The sequence below is a fragment of the Epargyreus clarus genome, unplaced genomic scaffold, assembly GCF_041222505.1.
Source record: "Epargyreus clarus isolate Ecla_fem2 unplaced genomic scaffold, WU_Ecla_fem_2.2 ptg000002l, whole genome shotgun sequence".
Lineage (NCBI taxonomy): Eukaryota > Metazoa > Arthropoda > Insecta > Lepidoptera > Hesperiidae > Epargyreus > Epargyreus clarus.
This window is the reverse complement of record NW_027332210.1, coordinates 7,855,283-7,873,538: the sequence shown is the minus strand read 5'-3', so window position 1 is coordinate 7,873,538 and position 18,256 is coordinate 7,855,283. Positions and strand designations below refer to the sequence as shown.

Below are 18,256 nucleotides of genomic sequence, written 5' to 3'. Positions count from 1 at the left end.
CCCGCCGCTAGAAAAAAATAAATGGTTTGGCACGTAAATTATGTTTCAGGCCTCCCCCTTTGTGGGAAGACCCGTTTCTAAATACAAAAATAGTTTAATAAGACTGTGTACACTCAAAAATTGTGCTAACTGCAATATTTTTATGACACACTCTTATAAGATTTCGGTAAGATGAGCAAACAACAATGTTTACATTTCCTAGTCAGTAATTAGTACGTTTGAGGTGAATTACCTAGGTAGGGCTGGTGAGTGATACTTCCTGGAAATAGACCTAATTAGGAAATATATCCTATTATATCCTTCAGAATGTGTGGTTGTCGGATAAATGCCGAATGACGTAATTTTTTTATTGTTTTGCGTCATATATTGATCAAGTTTTTAATTTTTTTTGCTATTTTTTTAACTATTTTTTTAACTTGTAGTTAAAGGTTAGTAGGTTATTGAGACCGGCAGGTAGTTCATAAATAATTTATACAATTTATTGTCGTTATTTTAAACATTCACATGTTCTCAAGAACTTATTTATTTTTATTCGAGAAAGCCCTCTACTAGAGACCTTAAGAATTTTATTTATACGTAACTTTGATTTTTTCAATTTTAATTATATACTCGTATTGCATGTTTCAATTGAGTAGCTCACTCATATTATATAACTAACAACCGAGAAGTAGATACACAAATTTTAATTACAATTTTACAAGACTGAAACAAAATATATAGGTTTTAATGGTAGCCCTGATGTTAAAACATCTCTGTTTATGTCACAGTTCCTATTCTCATCGATAAGAAACAAAGTATTACGAAGTATGTTTTATTTTTATAACGTTATTTTAAGAATTAGGCATTAAGCGAATACATTTATAACAGAACCATTTTACAAATAATGCAAAGTCGACTAAACCAATATTTTTGCATATTTTTATTCACATACAGTAATACGGATATGAGGAAGTGTTACAGACTTTTTTCATATTTGTAAATCAACGTAAATAGAGAAATCGTATTCATTTGCTACGCATGATTTCGGGTTCGATTCCCAATGAGGCAGACATTGAAATAATAAAATACATTTCTGGTTTGGATCTAGGTATTACACACACACAAACACATTCCTGACATATACTAGTATACAGGGTGGATTTTTCAAATAGGCCTTCAGGGCCAAATCTGAAACTAAAGGGATTAGTGAAAAATGCTGAAAGGAGTTACGAGGCCGATTTTGATAAAAACTAAAACTGCATCGTTACTTCTTTAAAATATCTTTTCCCCTAGTCGGGAATCGAACGAGTTCATTTTGAAAAAAAATACACCCTCTATATTATTCCACTACCTTCAGCATTTTTCGCTAATCTTTATAGTTTCGGATTTGGCCCTGAAGGCCCGTTTGAAAAATTCAACCTGTATATTCCTCCTCATGGTGTTTCCATGTATGTCGGTCATTAGCCATTCTTGGCCTACGAGATACTTTTATAAAAATCTCCCTGACGAACCTGTAAAATCGAAATAACACGAAATTTATGCTATAAACTAGAACAAAATATTTAGTTTGGCTTTAGTTGAGATACTCGTAGGTTCTTTGTAAGTAATATTGCATCCAGTATTGTATAAGTTCAGATTGCCATTCAGAACTTTATCATGTTTGCCAAATATTGGCTATGTTGAAGTTACTTTGAACTTATCTTACTATGCGTCTGTATATTTCAACTGAAATTGATATCATATGATAGAACCCTTTGTAATTCGATTCGACTGCTGCCACATCTATTTCTGCATAATAACAACAGTCTTACACGCTGCAGTGTTCCCTTTTGAAGGGTAAGGGACATACTTATGTGAGGCGTTGCAACTTAGCCCTCAGGGGTAGCGACGCATCTGTAGCCAACCTCAGTTATGAATCTAATCTTATCTAATGTTAATCACAGATGTTCATGGGTGACAGTGGCTACTACCATCAGGTGGACTGCATGCTCGTTTTCTTAAAAAATAAACTTGGTTATTTTCCTTTTTAACAACTGTACAACGCTGCTGAATTCTATTACTATTATTATAACCAGCTTTCCTACTTAGTTCTCAGAGTAATACACATTACATATAATGTGATCGATCTCAGATAAGTGCATTGTTAATAAGCAATCTATCCAATATTTTATCTACCAAAAAAAGAAATATGAGAATTCGTGCAAATTGCAAATTGTCTATTTCGGTCTTTTTAGGCAAAAATTAGATAGATTGACTAATAATGGACGTTAGTCAGTCACTAGTGTGTTATCAGCTGAATTAATTCTAATGTCACTTACAAATCACAACAGGTAGCTTCATTGGTTAAACTTATCTCAAGTATAATACCATTTTTATATGAAGTTAAGTTTTCTGCTGGAAAATATAAAATCAAAGTCCCTAATGAACTCATTCATAAATATTTTCCGATAAGTATATAAAATGGCCTGAGCAGGGGATTCTCTAGACACGAAAGATCGAATTACTAGGGGATTCACTTCTTACTTAGTACTAGAGTTCCGCGTATGACCTACTCTGACCCGTTATCAACCAACCACAAACCACGTTATCGTACACTTCACTAATACACTGACGCTCTTATGTCTATGACCAAAAAGATTAAAATTATACAATTTTTACTTTGTCGAGTAAAAAATAAATTTGTATAATGGAACGTATAAAATGAATGAATAGCAAGGAAGCATCATTCAAACACTATTGCTATTGTGACATACGAGTTCACATTCGAATTTTAAATTCAAAATGAATTTCTCAAGGATCTTTTTTTTTGTTTTCGCTTGCTTCCTCGCTATGACCGCGGTATCAGCCAGCCCCAAGTGGAAGTTTTTGAAGAAAGTCGTAAGTTTTTTTTGTTATTTATTTAATCTAATGTTCTTCATTAAAAAAAAACGATTTTTACAAGGTACAAGGTACAAGGTAGTTTCTTATTGATTAATATTTTATTCTATTAAAGCACAGTGAATTTATTCATTTATTTTTCTATTTTAAATGAAATGAGTAGTCGTGAATAATATTTTTTACACTAAACTTGTGTTTTATTTTTAATTTTAAACTGTTTTAACTTTTTTTTTTAATTAATATCAAAATAATTTATTTTAGAAATGTTTACTAGGCATAAAGAACAAAATATTATTAATCAATTCTGTATTAAGGGCAGTGATAGCCTAGTGGTTAAGAAACTCGGCCTCTCGATCGAGAGGTCCGAGGTTCAAATCCCAGGCACCTCTGATTTTTCAAAGTTACGTGCGTATTAGAAAATTAATTATCACTTGCGAAAACATCGTGAGGAAACCTGCATACCTCAGAGATTTATAAAAAAATCTCAAAGGTATGTGAAGTCTACCAACACTTGGCCAGCGCGGTGGACTATGGCTTAATCCTTCTCATTCTGAGAGGAGACCCATGCCCAGCAGTGGGATAGTAATGGGTTGATGATGATGATGATGATTATGTATCTAATATATATTTTTTTTACAGGAAAAAGTGGGCCGCAATATTCGTGACGGGGTGATCAAGGCTGGCCCAGCCGTGGCCGTCGTGGGCCAGGCTGCCACCATCGCTAAAGGCTAAACTTAAAATAATACATCAAACTTACCTTGTATATGTAAATAAAATTAGTTAATAAGATGTATATAAAATGTATTAATAGTTTTAAAGTGCCATAATAAAAGTATTTATTATAATATTTCTTAATTTTATTTATTCTTAGTTAATGCATCGATAAAAAATAAACGAAGACTATAAAACATTACTAAGTTTTGGTATACATACATTTTAGTAATAAATAATCAAAATTCTTCATTATTTTCAAATACCAACGTAGATAGCGGGGATACAGTCCACCTGGTGGTAAGTGGCTACTGCAAGCCATAGACATCTGTAATTACCCCAATAAGATTGGAGGAATGCAATGTGAGGTCACCCATGGTCTTCCTTATCACACTCTTTAAATCAGAACACAGCAGCACTGCTATTATTTAGCAGGCAGAAATAGGTGTAACGCCGATGCTTTCAGGGTTGAACCACGATGGATTCTACCACCTTCAATCTACCTCACCATCACCTACCACCTTCAATATATTTTGAAGGTGATAGAACCCTTTGTGGTTCGACTCCGGCGGCACCGCCACACCAATTTCTGCCTAATAACAGCAGTGTTAGGCGCTGCTGTGTTCCGTTTTGAAGAGTGTGGTAAGGGACACATACTTTTCCGAGGCGTTCCAGCTTAGTCCTCAGGGGTAGCTGCACATCTATGGCCGACCTCAGGTAGGAATATCTAATCCTATCTGGGGTTGATTACAGATGGGCGGCAATAGCCACTTACCGTCAGGTGGACTGCATGCTCGTCTGCTACTTCTACATTATAAAAAACCTCATTCATTATTTTTAATTGCCTACAAAAAGCCAACTCAGTAGACAAAGTAATTGAGCGGGTTAATAATAATATTATTTTCCCCAAATGGTTATAATGCGTTCATACGAAATGCTAAAGTGAATTTCTGTGTACAAAACTTTTATGAAACATACAAAGTGCGTCTTGCAAGTCTAAATGTCTTAGAAAGACATCGTTCATCATACTTACGGAGGGTGTGATTCTTGGGGTCTTGGGTTTGTATTTGTGCCACAAATTTCGCACTTTTGCATCTTTGTGTTTATTTACTCTTATTTCTGTCTAAGTAGTTTTAAGCGCTGCTGTGTTGTGGTTTGACGGGTGTGGTAAAGGAGACATACTCGTCCGAGGCATTCCTATGGCCTCAAGCACCACCGACTTAACAGTGGGTTGGTCTATTGGTGATACTTGTTCATTATATTATAATGTTTTAAATAACATTATATTTTTATGAATAAATATTATAAATCCAGGGGGCATTCGACCACCTGAGAATCTGTCCGGGCAAAGAGGGTATCCTCGAGACCCGAATTTCCTGACCACCGCCGCGCTCGGGGGGTAAGACGTCCCAGTGATAGTTACAGATACTACTCCTCCGAGGCATTCCTCTCATGGATAACAGCGCATTTATGGCCGATCGTGAGTAGGACTCTTTTCTTATCTGGATCAACCCCAGATGATAGTAAACGGAAAACGTCACTTACCATCAGGACCATTTTAGAATTGGTGCGGAATTCTATACATACGCCCAACAATTCTTAAAAAACTTCTCATGAGTGTGTGAAGACTACCAATCCGTACTTTACCAGAGCGGTATTGTACCCTGGCAATAAGAAATAGGTGCTGATTACTCCTCTTCTAAATCTAACTATTTTACGTTACTAATATAGAGAACTTTCTAACATTTCAAACGTTATTCTGATTGATTTTAACGCCATCAGTTATCTAACTGTAGCACCACGTGTGAATAACGGCTTTCTAAGTGTAAATTTATTGTAACGAGTCCTTGATATATTCATTAATCATATTAGAATGACTGTTTGCTCACAATGTTTTACTTTATAATTAAAATATGTGATAATTAATTTATACATACTTATATACCTACGTATATAAATTTTATTATTGCTTAAAAAATAAGAGTTGCTTGCACATACCTGTATTGTAGGTACCTAATGTCTGTGTTGTGTGTCTGGAGAGTAATGTAATTAATTTTTATCCTTTTTTACCTTTTCGAGGGGACTACCTTCAAAAGGTACCCGACGACGTGGGAGCGACGCCAGGTTATGTGGGATTTTTACCGCACTAAAACCCCCCCGGTGGCCGTCCTCAGTGCTTGTTGGAGAACTCCGGGATCTCCGACGGAACACAATCGGAGTTCTCCAAGCGCGATGCCCGGATCGCTCCTCCCACAATGTCTGGTGATTACGATGGTATGCGACCACACATATCGTCGTCCTTCCCGGGGTAGCATACTGGACGGTTCGAGCTCTCACTCTTACCGTCCGCAACCCCGGAAGCCCCCTTTTAGTCGCCTCTTACGACAGGCAGGGGATACCGGAGCCCTAATGGATTCACATAGCCTAGGTAGTATTACGAGTACTTTCCGTTTTACTTAATAATGTTAAAGCAGTTAGGTTTTTTTTATATTAATTACTAGTTATATCAAGTGATTGAACTTTATCATACCGCGCTGAACTTTAATTGGTTCCCCCTTTCGCACAGATTTAAAAATAAACCTAATTTTAATTCGCTTTTCGATAACACGCGCGTCCGTGCAAAATATGGAATAAACTTTCTCCTGAGGTATTCCCGGGGCGCTATGACATGGGGCTCTTCAGAGGGGTGCAAACAAAGCCCTCCTTCAAAGCCGGCGATGCATTGTCGACTCTTCTGGTGCTGCAAATGTCCATAGGCGTCGGGACTGCTTTCCATCAGGTAGCCCGTCTGCCTTATCGTTAGGTATAAATAAAAAGAATCGCTTGCAATAAGACGGTAGGTATACTTACCCAAAATATATTCAAAGCGAGGTTGAAGGTTACTAATTAGTACTATTTGTCCTTCTTTAGTATAAGTCGTTAATGTAAGCAAACACCTGGCTTAGCTCCGACTTATTACAGTACTTAAGCTTAGATGTAAGCATACATGAATTTTACATAAAGTGTGAAAGGTGATGCTTATCTAGATCTAAGAATTAAATGTAGAAAGGTAAAGTGGCATTTTGAAATTGTCTCTCTTACCTCACCCTAAAAACCAGAACACAAGACCTAAACACTATTGTTATAAGGCAGAAATAGATGATTTCTACTAACGTTGAAAATAGCAGTCAAAAAATCTTACGAATGTGGTCTTCATCCCATTACTATCCCACTGCTGGGCTATGGCCTCCACTCCACCATCACGCTGGCCAAGTCCATATTGGTAGACTTCAAACGATTTGAGAACTTCCAGCTTAGTCTTTAAGGGTAGCGGTGCATCTGCGACCGACCTCAGGTAGGAATCAAACTCTATCTGGGTATGAATATCGTCTGCTATTCGTATATTTTAAACATAAAGATTTCGACTAGGTTTCCTTTCTTCGATGTTTCCTATAGAAAGTAATACTTAGTTTGTAAAATGCATATAATTTATCAAAATCAGTGGTTCATGCTTGTGATTTGAACTTTGGCGTCTAAAGATTTATTCTGCGATAGATATACTCGTATTGACATTCAAAAAGGGTTCTGTAAAAATATATGTTGAATAAAGTATTTCTGATTTGATTTGATTTGAACAAATACCGACACGACCTCACTTTAAACAGTAAAAAAAATATTTGACGATATTTAAAAATAATAATTGGGCTCGTCCGGGATTTGAACCCGGGACCTCTCGCACCCTAAGCGAAAATCATACCCCTAGACCAACGAGCCGGTTGCAGGGGACATCAAAATTATATCTCACGTGAGTAAATTTGAAGTGACCTGTACTGACTAATATTTTTGTTTAAATTCAGTAATATGACTGTAAAATCCAACTCATATCATCTTATATATAAAATTCTCGTGTCACATGTTAGTTACCGTACTCTTCCGAAACAGCTTTATTGATTTTCACCAAATTTTATATGCATATTCAGTAGTTCTGAGAATCGGCTACTATATATTTTTCATACCCCTAAGGGCCGATTTCACCAACGTCGCATAAATCTTATTTCCAGAATAAGTCGTTAGTTACTCGCGAGTAAGCCTATTTTACGTTTCACCGACATTTATCCTAATGACAAAATCTCTATACTGAAGTAAAGTCGTATACCGCCGATTTCGGCCGAATAAGCGGCTATTCTTAGATTAGTAGTGTCATTTTTCTGTCACTGTATTGTATGTTGTACAACTTGTACTAATTACTTATATCATTGATTAAAACCTTAATAATGAAACGTCGTCTAAAGATAGAAAATCGGTTTTGTTTAATAGTACTTTATATAATTATATAAAACAATAATAAAGATTTGTTTACGCTAAATTAAAAAAATCCAAATACGACAAAACTAAACCAAAAAGCTCGGGATCACTGTCAACTAAACTGACAAGATAACGTATTATCCGAACAAATGTAAGAATATGCAGTGCTATTGTGCAAGTATACGTGAAACTGACTATTTTACTTGGATGCATTACGTATTTGTTCAATTCATTCGTTCAACGTCACAGAGTAACTATGAGAGAATAAGATATCCTTAGACGAACGTGGTGAAACGAAATTGAAGTTAACCATGGAATAAATTGACAGAGTAACGTTATACGGGGATAGCTACTCTAGTATAAATTAAGTGTTGGTGAAATCGGCTCTAAGTGATAAGGGTTGTTCACCTTTAATATATTTTTATTTATATGGCAACACAACGTTTGCCTGGTCAGCTAGTTTTTTTTATAATACAGGAGTAGCAGACGAGTGCGAGCAGCACTTAAAACTGCTGTTATGAAGCAAAAATAGGTGTGGCAGTGGTGCCGTCGGAGTCGAACCACAGAGGGATCTTTCAATTTTCGATAGTACAGAAAGATATGTAAACTCTAACAATTTACAATTATCATACTAGTCTAAACAATTCTTGTTACGAATGATGATGTGCCCAACAGTGGGATAATAATGGGTTGTAGTATAAGAGAAAATAGTATTTTTTTAAAAATGGCAGTATTTATTGAGGATTCTTAAATATAAATGTAAATTCTTATACAAAAAAGTAGATCTTTACAAATGGCACAGGTACTGAAAATAAACTAGTTTGAGTATTTCTTATACAATAATAAATGCACTGTTTCTATCTTAATACTAAAGGTATCACGGTAGTCCTTATAACTTAAATGTAAATATTAAATATTACATTTTTTGGCCCTTAGCAAAAGTCAGAGGAAATAAACACTATCAAATGCTCTGACGTCATTTTTCTGTAAATCCCACTAGAAAAAAGTTGTAAATGAAAATTTGTTCCCAAATTTTGTTCTATTTCCGTTATTATCTTTGTTATTTTTGATTTTTTTAAACCTGGCAATAAGAAACAAAGTTGTACCTAGATAATTCATTTTGAGACACTTATTGTTATTACGAATTTTCTATATGAATTCTTTACTTGATAGAGTGTGAAAACGATTTGCATCCCTTTTTCAAAATGGCGGCCGAAGGTCACGTGATACAAATTAGCCTAATAAACCTAAATGGTTTACACGTTAGGACATCCAAAAAATAAAATTGCGTTCTCTGACAAATGCAAGCTAAGTGTAACATTTCACTGGTTATGGTGATGGCATGGTGATGGTACTGGTAGTAAGTTATCCTCTGATGATGGTGGCAGCTTGACCAACAACTTGAATGGCTGGACCCGCTTTGATGATGCCATTTCGAATGTTGCGACCGGCTTTTTCCTGGAAAAATAAAAAGAAATAAAATTAGTTTTTGGACATATCATTACGTACACTTTTTGGGAATATTTTGTAAATGGGTTTGTTGTAATTAATATGCTGGGTTACTATCGCACTGCTGGGCTCATTCTCTCAAAACGAGAAGAGTGACAGTCCACTATGAGGACCAAATGCAGACGGGCTGACTTAAGGCACCTCTAAACTTGTAGGAAAAGTATGTAGGTTACCTAACGACACTGTTAAGGTAAGGAATTTCAAATCTGAGATTGAATTTTGGATACGAACCATGTACTTCTACAACGATACATTTTTAACACTCGACTCTATTATAACATTTATTATTTTTAGTAGTAAATAAGCTTGCAGCTGGATTATATGTGGTCAGTGACCATGGACATCAACCCCAAGAAGGCTTCGATTGTTACCAATGTACCAGACCCATTGCTATTGAAGACTAAATTGGAACGTCTCATGTCCCGTTCGAACTGAACGTAGTAACGATTTACACTGTTATGTGAAATAGTTACACTTGAATAATTTCGAAAAAAAAATCAAATAACACTACTTACAATTTTCTTAAATATCCTCCACTTAGGACTGGGTGCTGCCGTAACCGAGGTCAAAGCCATCAAGCAAGCGAGCACCAAGAGGAAGATTTTTCCAAAATCCATTTTTGATTCCAAATTTAGTTACAAATAAATCGAGCTTCTCTGTCAAGTTCAATTCACGAGTGATGACTTACAATAATTATTTGGGTTTATATATAAAAGCAATTAATACTAATTGTTAAGACCTGATTATGGAACAATGAACCGAAAACCAATTTGCATATGACTTACTTCGCTTTGCGTATGCGAGATAACAGTATGACCCGAGCCAGGGAAGTACCCGAGTCAGTTATACAAATATGAGTTTTATAACACTGTTATAATAGTGATATTGCAATGTTTTTAAGATGACAGTTCAAATCATAGGGGACTCCCAAATTGCGTTTGATCTTCATAATTGGAAACGGGAATTATTTGAAAGTCAACAATGAAACGTCATACTTTGTCTAAATTTAGTTTTTTTTGTAGTAAAAAACGGTTTTTAGTTTTTTGCATAAAATAGAAGTTGAAAAGCGGTGATAGCCTAGCTTAAGAAATTCGACCTTTCGATCGAGGGGTCCGAGGTTCAAATCAGGCACATACCTCTGATATTTCGAAATTATGTGTGTTTTTAAGAAATTAATTGTCACTTGCGTAAACGGTGAAGGAAAACATCGTGTGGAAACCTGCATACCTGAGAGATTTATAAAAAAAAACTTAAAGGTATGTGAAGTCTACCAATACGCACTTGCCCAGCGCTGTGGACTATGGCCTAATCCTTTGTCATTCTGAAAGAAGACCCGTGCCCAGCAGTGGGACAGTAATCGGTTGATCATGAAGAAAACGGTTTATAGTTCTTTGTATAAAATAGAATAGAATTAGCAAATGTGTTTGTCTACAGCCCATTATAGTACCACTGCTGGGCACGAGTCACCACTCAGACTGAAAGGCTTAGGCTACGGTTTAAAAAACTAGCCAAGTGCGAATTGATAGACTTCCCACACGTTTAGGAACTTTTTTTAAAAGATTTCTAATGTGTGTAGATTTCCTCGTATGTTTTCTATCGTCATCTTCTTCTCCATAACGAAACACCTTGTGAAGTGGTGGTAGTTGTATCGATACTCAAAAAGTGCTCTGTAAAGAACTTATTTTGACTTAAAAAAAAATATTAAAAAAAAAAGCAAGTAGGTAATAATTAATTTATAATATCCACATAACTTTGAAAAATCTGATGTGCGCAACTCGAATTCGAACCTTGAACTCGAACCTTGAACCCCTGATTAACGTGGGATTCCCGTTTTAGTGAGTGCCATAGATGTAGACATAGAGAAATACATAAAGACACAGACTCAGATAACAACATTCATCATTCAGACTTGTCTGCCCGGGAATCGAACCCAGGACCTGCGCGTCAGACCGGTATGGTAACCGCACCGCCACGCGGGTCGTCATTATAGTTCGCGCCAAACTGTTAGTCCGCTCTGAAGTTGTTGCGAGCAGGTGTAGTCATACAATTGGCTAAGACGCGATTCATTTCTATATTCAGACCGGACTAGCAGTTTTAAGCGGACTATTTTTTTTACATTATGCAGCAGACGAGCATGCAGTCCACCTGATGGTAAGTGGCTGCTGCCGCACATGGACATCTGTAATCAACCCCAGATAGGATTAGATATTCCTACCTGAGGTGGACCACAGATGCGCCGCTACCCCTGAGGACTAAGGTGGAACGCCTCGGAAAAGTCTTTCTCCCTTACCACACCCTTCAAACCGGAACACAGCAGCACCTAACACTGCTGTTATTAGGTAGAAATACGTGTATAATAGGTACTTTAGTAACAGACCTAGATCATACGATACACTCATACTCAATCAACAATATGAATTTATCTGCATAGTACTTACTTAATCGCGTTACTTGACATCATATTTTATCTAAATTAAACACTTTGATAGTAAAATGGCATAAGTTTGAAAATTGTATTTTATAGCCGTTTGCAATGTTTTTGAGCGTATATATTATATATAAAATTCTCGTGTCACATTGTTAGTTACCGTACTCTTCCAAAACGGCTTTACCGATTTTCACCAAATTTTATATGCATATTCAGTCGGTCTGAGAATCGGCTAATATCTATTTTTCATACCCCTAAGTGATAAGGGTTGTTCACCCTTAGCATTTTTTTATTTAAACGGCAACACAACGTTTGCCGGGTCAGCTAGTAATTATATATCTTTCATTATTTTGTATGTCTTACAGCAGAAGCGGCCTGAAGGATTTTGATTTTAATTTGAAGTGTCGTTGGATTCGTCTAAATTGTGGGAGCAATAGGCTATTACTTAAAGCAATTAGTTAACATGTTTATTATAATAATTATGTAGTTGTAGTTGTATTTATATATTTATGATGTTATATGTCTAGGTAAATTAAATTAGGATTACAAAATAAGATGCTTCCATTTTAAATGTCCTATTAATTTTATATCTTTTTGGCCCCTATTAGGTCGTTAGGTAGTGTGTTAACTTGTTCCTGATGTTAACTTATGCCTTTTTAAAAATACTTTCGATACGAAAAAAATTACAATCTCGACCATTTCTTATATGTATTTGTTAGGTTAAGAAACTCGGCCTCTCGATCGAGGGGTCCGAGATTCAAATCCCAGGAACGCACCTCTGATTTTTCGAATTTTTTGTGCGTATTAGAAAATAATTATTACTTGTTAAAACGGTGAAGGAAAACATCGTGAGGAAACCTGCATATCTTAGGGATTTATTTAAAAAAAAACTCAAATATGTGAAGTCTACCAATACGCACTTGACCAGCGCGGTGGACTATGGCCTAATCCTTCTCATTCTGAGAGGAGACCCGTGCCCAGCAATGGGACAGTAATGGGTTGTTGATGATAATGATTTGTTAGATTTCACATCCAAAGCTTCTACTTCTTCATTTTCAAATTTTTAACTAAAATATACGACAATTTATTGCTTTTTATAAAACCTCACTTAAGCAGTTTTTCACTTATCTGTTGTATAATTAGTAATTCAATCTTAACAAGATTATACACGATATCAATTGAGTGTGTTTAATTAAACATTTTACAATACACTTATTGTATTTTTGCAATATTTAACAATTATATTACTTAATGTTACATTATTTCGCACTTTCTATCCAAAGTTAGGTAGAAATTTGAAAAATCACTTTTCTATTTTTATAATTACAAGTACATTACAATCGTTTTACAATGAAGTAGCAAATAACCATGCAGTCGATCTGATGGTAACTTACCACTACCACCCGTGCCAAATTTGTAATCAACTTCAGATAAGAATAGTCCTAACTGAGGTCGGCCACAACGCTTCGGATTGCCGCCAAATAATAAACAGATAAGAGTAGTCTTTGTCCCTGCAGTTCCGGGACTAGAATAGGGCTATGATAACCCCTGCCTGTCGTAAGAGGCGACTAAAAGGGGGCTTCCGGAGTTGCGGGCGGCTCGAGCCGTCCAGTAAGCGATCCCGGGAAGGACAGCGGTATGTGTGGTCGCATACCGTCGTGAACACCAGATGGCGCAGGAGGAGCGAAAATTGCTCCCCCAGGGCAGAGCCCGATCGGGGCATCGCGCTTGGAGGACTCCGGTTGTGTTCCGTCGAAAGTTTTCCCCTCGTTAAGAAAAAAAAAGATAAGAGTAGTCTTACCTGAGGTCGACCACAGACATGTTCAGGACTAAGTTGGAACGCCTCGGTTATATGTCTGTTATTATAAAGAGAAATAGGTGTGGCGGTGATGCTGCCGGAGTCGAACCAAAAAGGGTTCTACCACTTTTACTAAATACCATAGACCATCGTGAACGGTTGCCAGTATAGACTGTCGCTCGTATATCGTGCACTTAGAAAAAAAAATACACTGCATATTTTAAAAACATAATATGTAAACTGTATATAACTAAAAAAATCAAACATATTTTAGATTTATTTTTACGAAGTAAGCTTACTTTTAAGCCAAATGCACTTTCCATGTCGAGCTTAGCCTGTCGTTTATCTTTTTGAAAGCTTTTCCTTTGAAATAAGGAAATAAGCATATGAATAAAATCGTACCCTATTTAAAGCTTCATATTAATGTAATATAATTTTTTATCTGTAAAAGGCCTCAGACTAAAAAAAGACAGACAAAACATGGAAAGTGGTGGGTTACAATTGAATGATTTTGTTGTGAATAGCAGTGTTATACGCTGCCGCTGCTGTGTTTCGGTTTGAGGGGTGGGAATATGCCTTTTTGAGGCATTCTAGCTTAGTCTTCAGGGCTAGTGGCGCATCTGTGGCCGATCTCAGGTGGGAATCTCATCTTATCTGGGGTTGTTTACAGATGTCCATGGGCGCCAGTAGCCACTTACTATCTGATGAATTTCATCCTCGTCTGCTACTCTTATATTATAAAAAAAGCATATAAATAGGACACACTAAATTGCTCTTAAATGGAGATTTTTGTGTGTTTCTTGAGTACAAGTTCGTAATATGTCAGAAAATTTTGGTACGTATCATAAATTTGTTTGAGAAGCGAAGTCTATATTTTTTGTCTGAGTCTCAAACGAAAAGCGTGTCTCATTTCTGTGCGAATAAATAAAATTCGAGTTCAGTAAAATCCAAATATTTAAGTACAAATTTGTAAGCTCATGTTTCAAACATTTTACGCGATTTCAAATTATATACATACTGCTGTAATTCTCGGGGTAGCTGGGGTAGCTCCCACTCTTGTCACCTGCAACTCTGAAAGTCATCTTTTAGATGCTTCTTACTACAGGAGATACCGCAGCTCTATAGATACTGATCCCAAGTCTATGTAGACTATAGGGACAGAATTAGGTTTTTTTTTATAATATAGGAGTAGCAGACGAGCATGCAGCCCACCTGATGGTAAGTGGCGACTGCCGCCCATGGACATCTGTAATCGAACCCAGATAGGATTAGATATTCCTGAGCTCGGCCACAGATGCGCCGCTACCCCAGAGGACTAAGCTGGGACGCCTCAGAAAAGTCTGTCTCTTACCACACCCTTCAATACGGAACACAGCAGCGCCTAACACTGCTGTTATTAGTTAGAAATAGGTGTGGCGGTGGTGCCGCCGGAGTCGAACCACAAAGGGTTCTACCACCTTCAAAAGTGAGGCCTTAGGTGAGGCCACTAGTGGATGTTATAGGATGCAATACTTGGTGTCTACTTAGTATATTCATCATCATCATCATCATCATCATCAACCCATTACTGTCCCACTGCTGGGCACGGGTCTCCTCTCAGAATGAGAAGGATTAGGCCATAGTCTACCGCGCTGGCCAAGTGCGTATTGGTAGACTTCACATACCTTTAAGATTTTTATCTCTCAGGTATGCAGGTTTCCTCACGATGTTTTCCTTCACCGTTTAAGCAAGTGATAATTAATTTCTAATACGCACATAAATTTGAAAATCAGAGGTGCGTGCCTGGGATTTGAACCTCAGACCCCTCGATCGAGAGGCCGCGTTTCTTAACCACTAGGCTATCACTGCTTAGTATATTACTGTGAGAAAAAGATTTTTTTATATAATTTAATTAATTATATTTCAACTCCTGCTATTTACTTCGGAAGATTCTACCTGAAGCCGATCACAGATACGAAGACTCCTAAAACCGCATCTAAGCATACAGTACTTCCCCATAACTTGCTTTCAATTCTAAAGAAATGCGGGATACATTAACCTCGATGCCACGTCGGGACTCCCCTTCATAGACATACGCGCTTACTCATCTAACTTGTAACCCGTATCCTTATTGCAATGTACTACGGCTGTATTTCTCCCGCAAACAATATTTCTATCGCATGTATATGACAAACGTTTAGTATAAAAGACAGAGGAGATTTTACAGAGCATCATTCGATTCAACGCTTGCAAAGCATAATCAAGTACTCGTACATACAATAATAATTTAAAATGAAGGTCTTCAATGTATTTCTGTTTGTCTTCGCTTGCATCATGGCGTTGACCACGGTCTCAGCTGCGCCAGAACCCAGATGGAACCCGTTTAAGAAACTGGTATGTTTTTTTTTTCTTTTAAGCAATTTTAGTTCCACTGCTGGGTACGGGTTGACGGTTCTCCTTCTAGTGAGAGGTTTAGACCATAGTGGTCACTTGGGGATTAGAAGACTTCTATTATTACTATTTTTTAAGCAGTTAGTTTTGGTTGTGTATAATAATTATTATAATTATTTATAAATATTATAGATATAATTATTGTTTCAGCATGAAGGTAATTAATATATTTTTTTTATTATTATTTGATTATTGGTTAATTTTAATTTGATATTTAATTTTAACATTTGTTATTGTAGTCATTTCTATTAGAAACAAACTACTTCACAATTATCCGTTTATTATCCAAATGTTTAATATATTTTTTCTATTTTCAGGAGAGAGTCGGGCAGCACATTCGCGATGGTATCATCAAAGCGGGGCCAGCTGTTGCCGTCGTGGGCCAGGCTGCTAGCATATACAAGGGAAAGTGAACCTGCTCAAAGAATAGAAAAACACCATGACTGCCATTTAGTACTTAATTATTTATGTTAATTGAATAAAGTTTTTTAAGTTGCTATTTTGTTTTTACTTCTATCTCTATCTATTGAAAATTAAAGAAATTTTAGGCATAGGTTCGATCGTCTTGCGCGGAAGATTGAGATCTGATCTGAGATCATTTCGGTATTATAACAGGTACATTATATATATATAATCCTGTAAGGAATGGCGTGCGTTCTCCATGTTGCCGTCTAGGAGCGACTTTGTTGTCTATGGCGGGTTTTCTCCTCTCCCCCCCGAGGCAAAGGGAAAAATATGAGATGCCATAGATTCAAGATGGCGGCCGATTTAAAATTTTTAACTTTTTTATTTATTGACTTTATGCTGATGTTTGTTTCTTTTTCGAATAATATTCAGGTGGGTGTTACGATGAAATTGGAAAAAAATGAAAAACCAAGATGGCCGCCGAGATATTTGAGTTTGAAATTTTTCAATTTTCGAGGTGTTTTTGGGAGGTCGTATCTCTTGGGATTTTTAATATTTTGTTGCCATTTTTTTAAATTTTCTCGGATATATCCTCAATTTTGCCAAATCGGATTCATTTTTTTTTCAACAAGATGGCGGGTCGTCTGTTAGGCGATTTGTAAAATGTATGAAAAAAACAGATTTTTTGAAGTGAAATATTCGGAGGTTGGCAACGTTTGAGCGATTTGCTTTGTTCGGGGCGGTCGTGGGGCTCGGTCCGAGGTGTTGCCAGGTTTGAGTTTTTTTCTCCCCACTCTTACAATTTTTCAAACTTTTCATTCAAAAATATGAAAAGTAGAAGGAGAAATATTTTTGATGAAAATTTTTCACTGGAATATTTTTTTTAGCTGTCGTAATGACATTTGACCATTTTCGTCGATGTCGACTGGCAACACTGGCCGCAGGAATTTTTTTTCAGTTTTACGAAAAATCGACTTCCTCGACCTGAAGGAGTGGTGGGGGGTGGGTTTGATGTATGAGTGGAATTTTTTATTTGCCTCCGTGTCTATGGGAAAAATCTGAAACTTTCAAAATTCAAGATGGCGGCCGAGCTGGATTGGGCTATTTTTTTTTTTTATTCTGCACCTATCCAAGATCGGTATCGTTTCCGGCTAACTTGAGGGCGACTGATACGATGAAATTAGAAAAAGTTGAAAAAACAAGATGGCCGCCGAGATACTTGAGTTTGAAATTTTTCATTTTTCGAGGTGTGTTTGCGGGGTGGCACTGATGTGTTTTTTTTAAGATTTTTTTTATTTTTTTCGTTTTTTTTCTCGGATATATGCTCAATTTTACCAAATCGGATTTATTTATTTTTTAACCAGATGGCGGATCGTTGGTCAGGCAATTTGTAAAATGTATGAAAAAACGCATTTTTTGAATTGAAATATTTTGAGGTTGGCAACATTTCAGCGAATCGCCTTGTATGGGGCGGTTGTGGAGCGTGACTTGAAGTGTTGCCAGGTTTAGGATTTTTTTTCTTCGTTCATACTTTTTTTGGAACTTTCCATTCAAAAATGTAAAAAGTAGAAGGAGAAACTTTTTTAATGAAAATATTTTACATGGGTATTTGTCGGGGGGGTCGTAATGACATTTGACTATTTTCATCCAAATTAACTGGCAACACTGGGAGCTAGAATTTTTTTTTCACTTTTTTGACATTTCGAGTAGCCCAGCCTAAACTATTGGTGGGGGGTAGTAATAATTTATGATATATTTTTTTGGTATATTATGGTGGTTATGGGAAAAATGGGAAACATACAAAATTCAGATGGCGGCCCTCCTGCGATTTTCAA

At 36.5% G+C, this 18,256-nt stretch overlaps 1 protein-coding gene and 1 non-coding gene across 4 annotated transcripts; one reads left to right on the top strand and one right to left on the bottom strand.

Annotated features, from left to right (window-relative positions):
- Nucleotides 1-2,704: 2,704 nt before the first annotated feature.
- On the top strand, nucleotides 2,705-16,513 carry LOC140745077 (cecropin-like). Of its 3 annotated transcripts, none has more exons than XM_073076849.1 (2): nucleotides 2,705-2,856; nucleotides 16,334-16,513. In XM_073076849.1, the coding sequence occupies exons 1-2, from the start codon at nucleotides 2,761-2,763 to the stop codon at nucleotides 16,427-16,429; spliced, it is 192 nt and encodes a 63-aa protein (XP_072932950.1). In that variant the 5' UTR covers nucleotides 2,705-2,760; the 3' UTR covers nucleotides 16,430-16,513. The 3 variants fall into 3 exon arrangements, 1 of the variants encoding a protein (XP_072932950.1); XR_012102620.1 differs by lacking the exon at nucleotides 16,334-16,513 and adding an exon at nucleotides 3,496-3,703 and having other exon boundaries at nucleotides 2,717-2,856; XR_012102619.1 differs by lacking the exon at nucleotides 2,705-2,856 and adding an exon at nucleotides 15,817-15,959.
- Nucleotides 7,249-7,320, bottom strand: TRNAP-AGG (transfer RNA proline (anticodon AGG)). The gene has a single exon. It is a non-coding gene; the product is annotated as a tRNA-Pro (tRNA).
- Nucleotides 16,514-18,256: the final 1,743 nt, after the last annotated feature.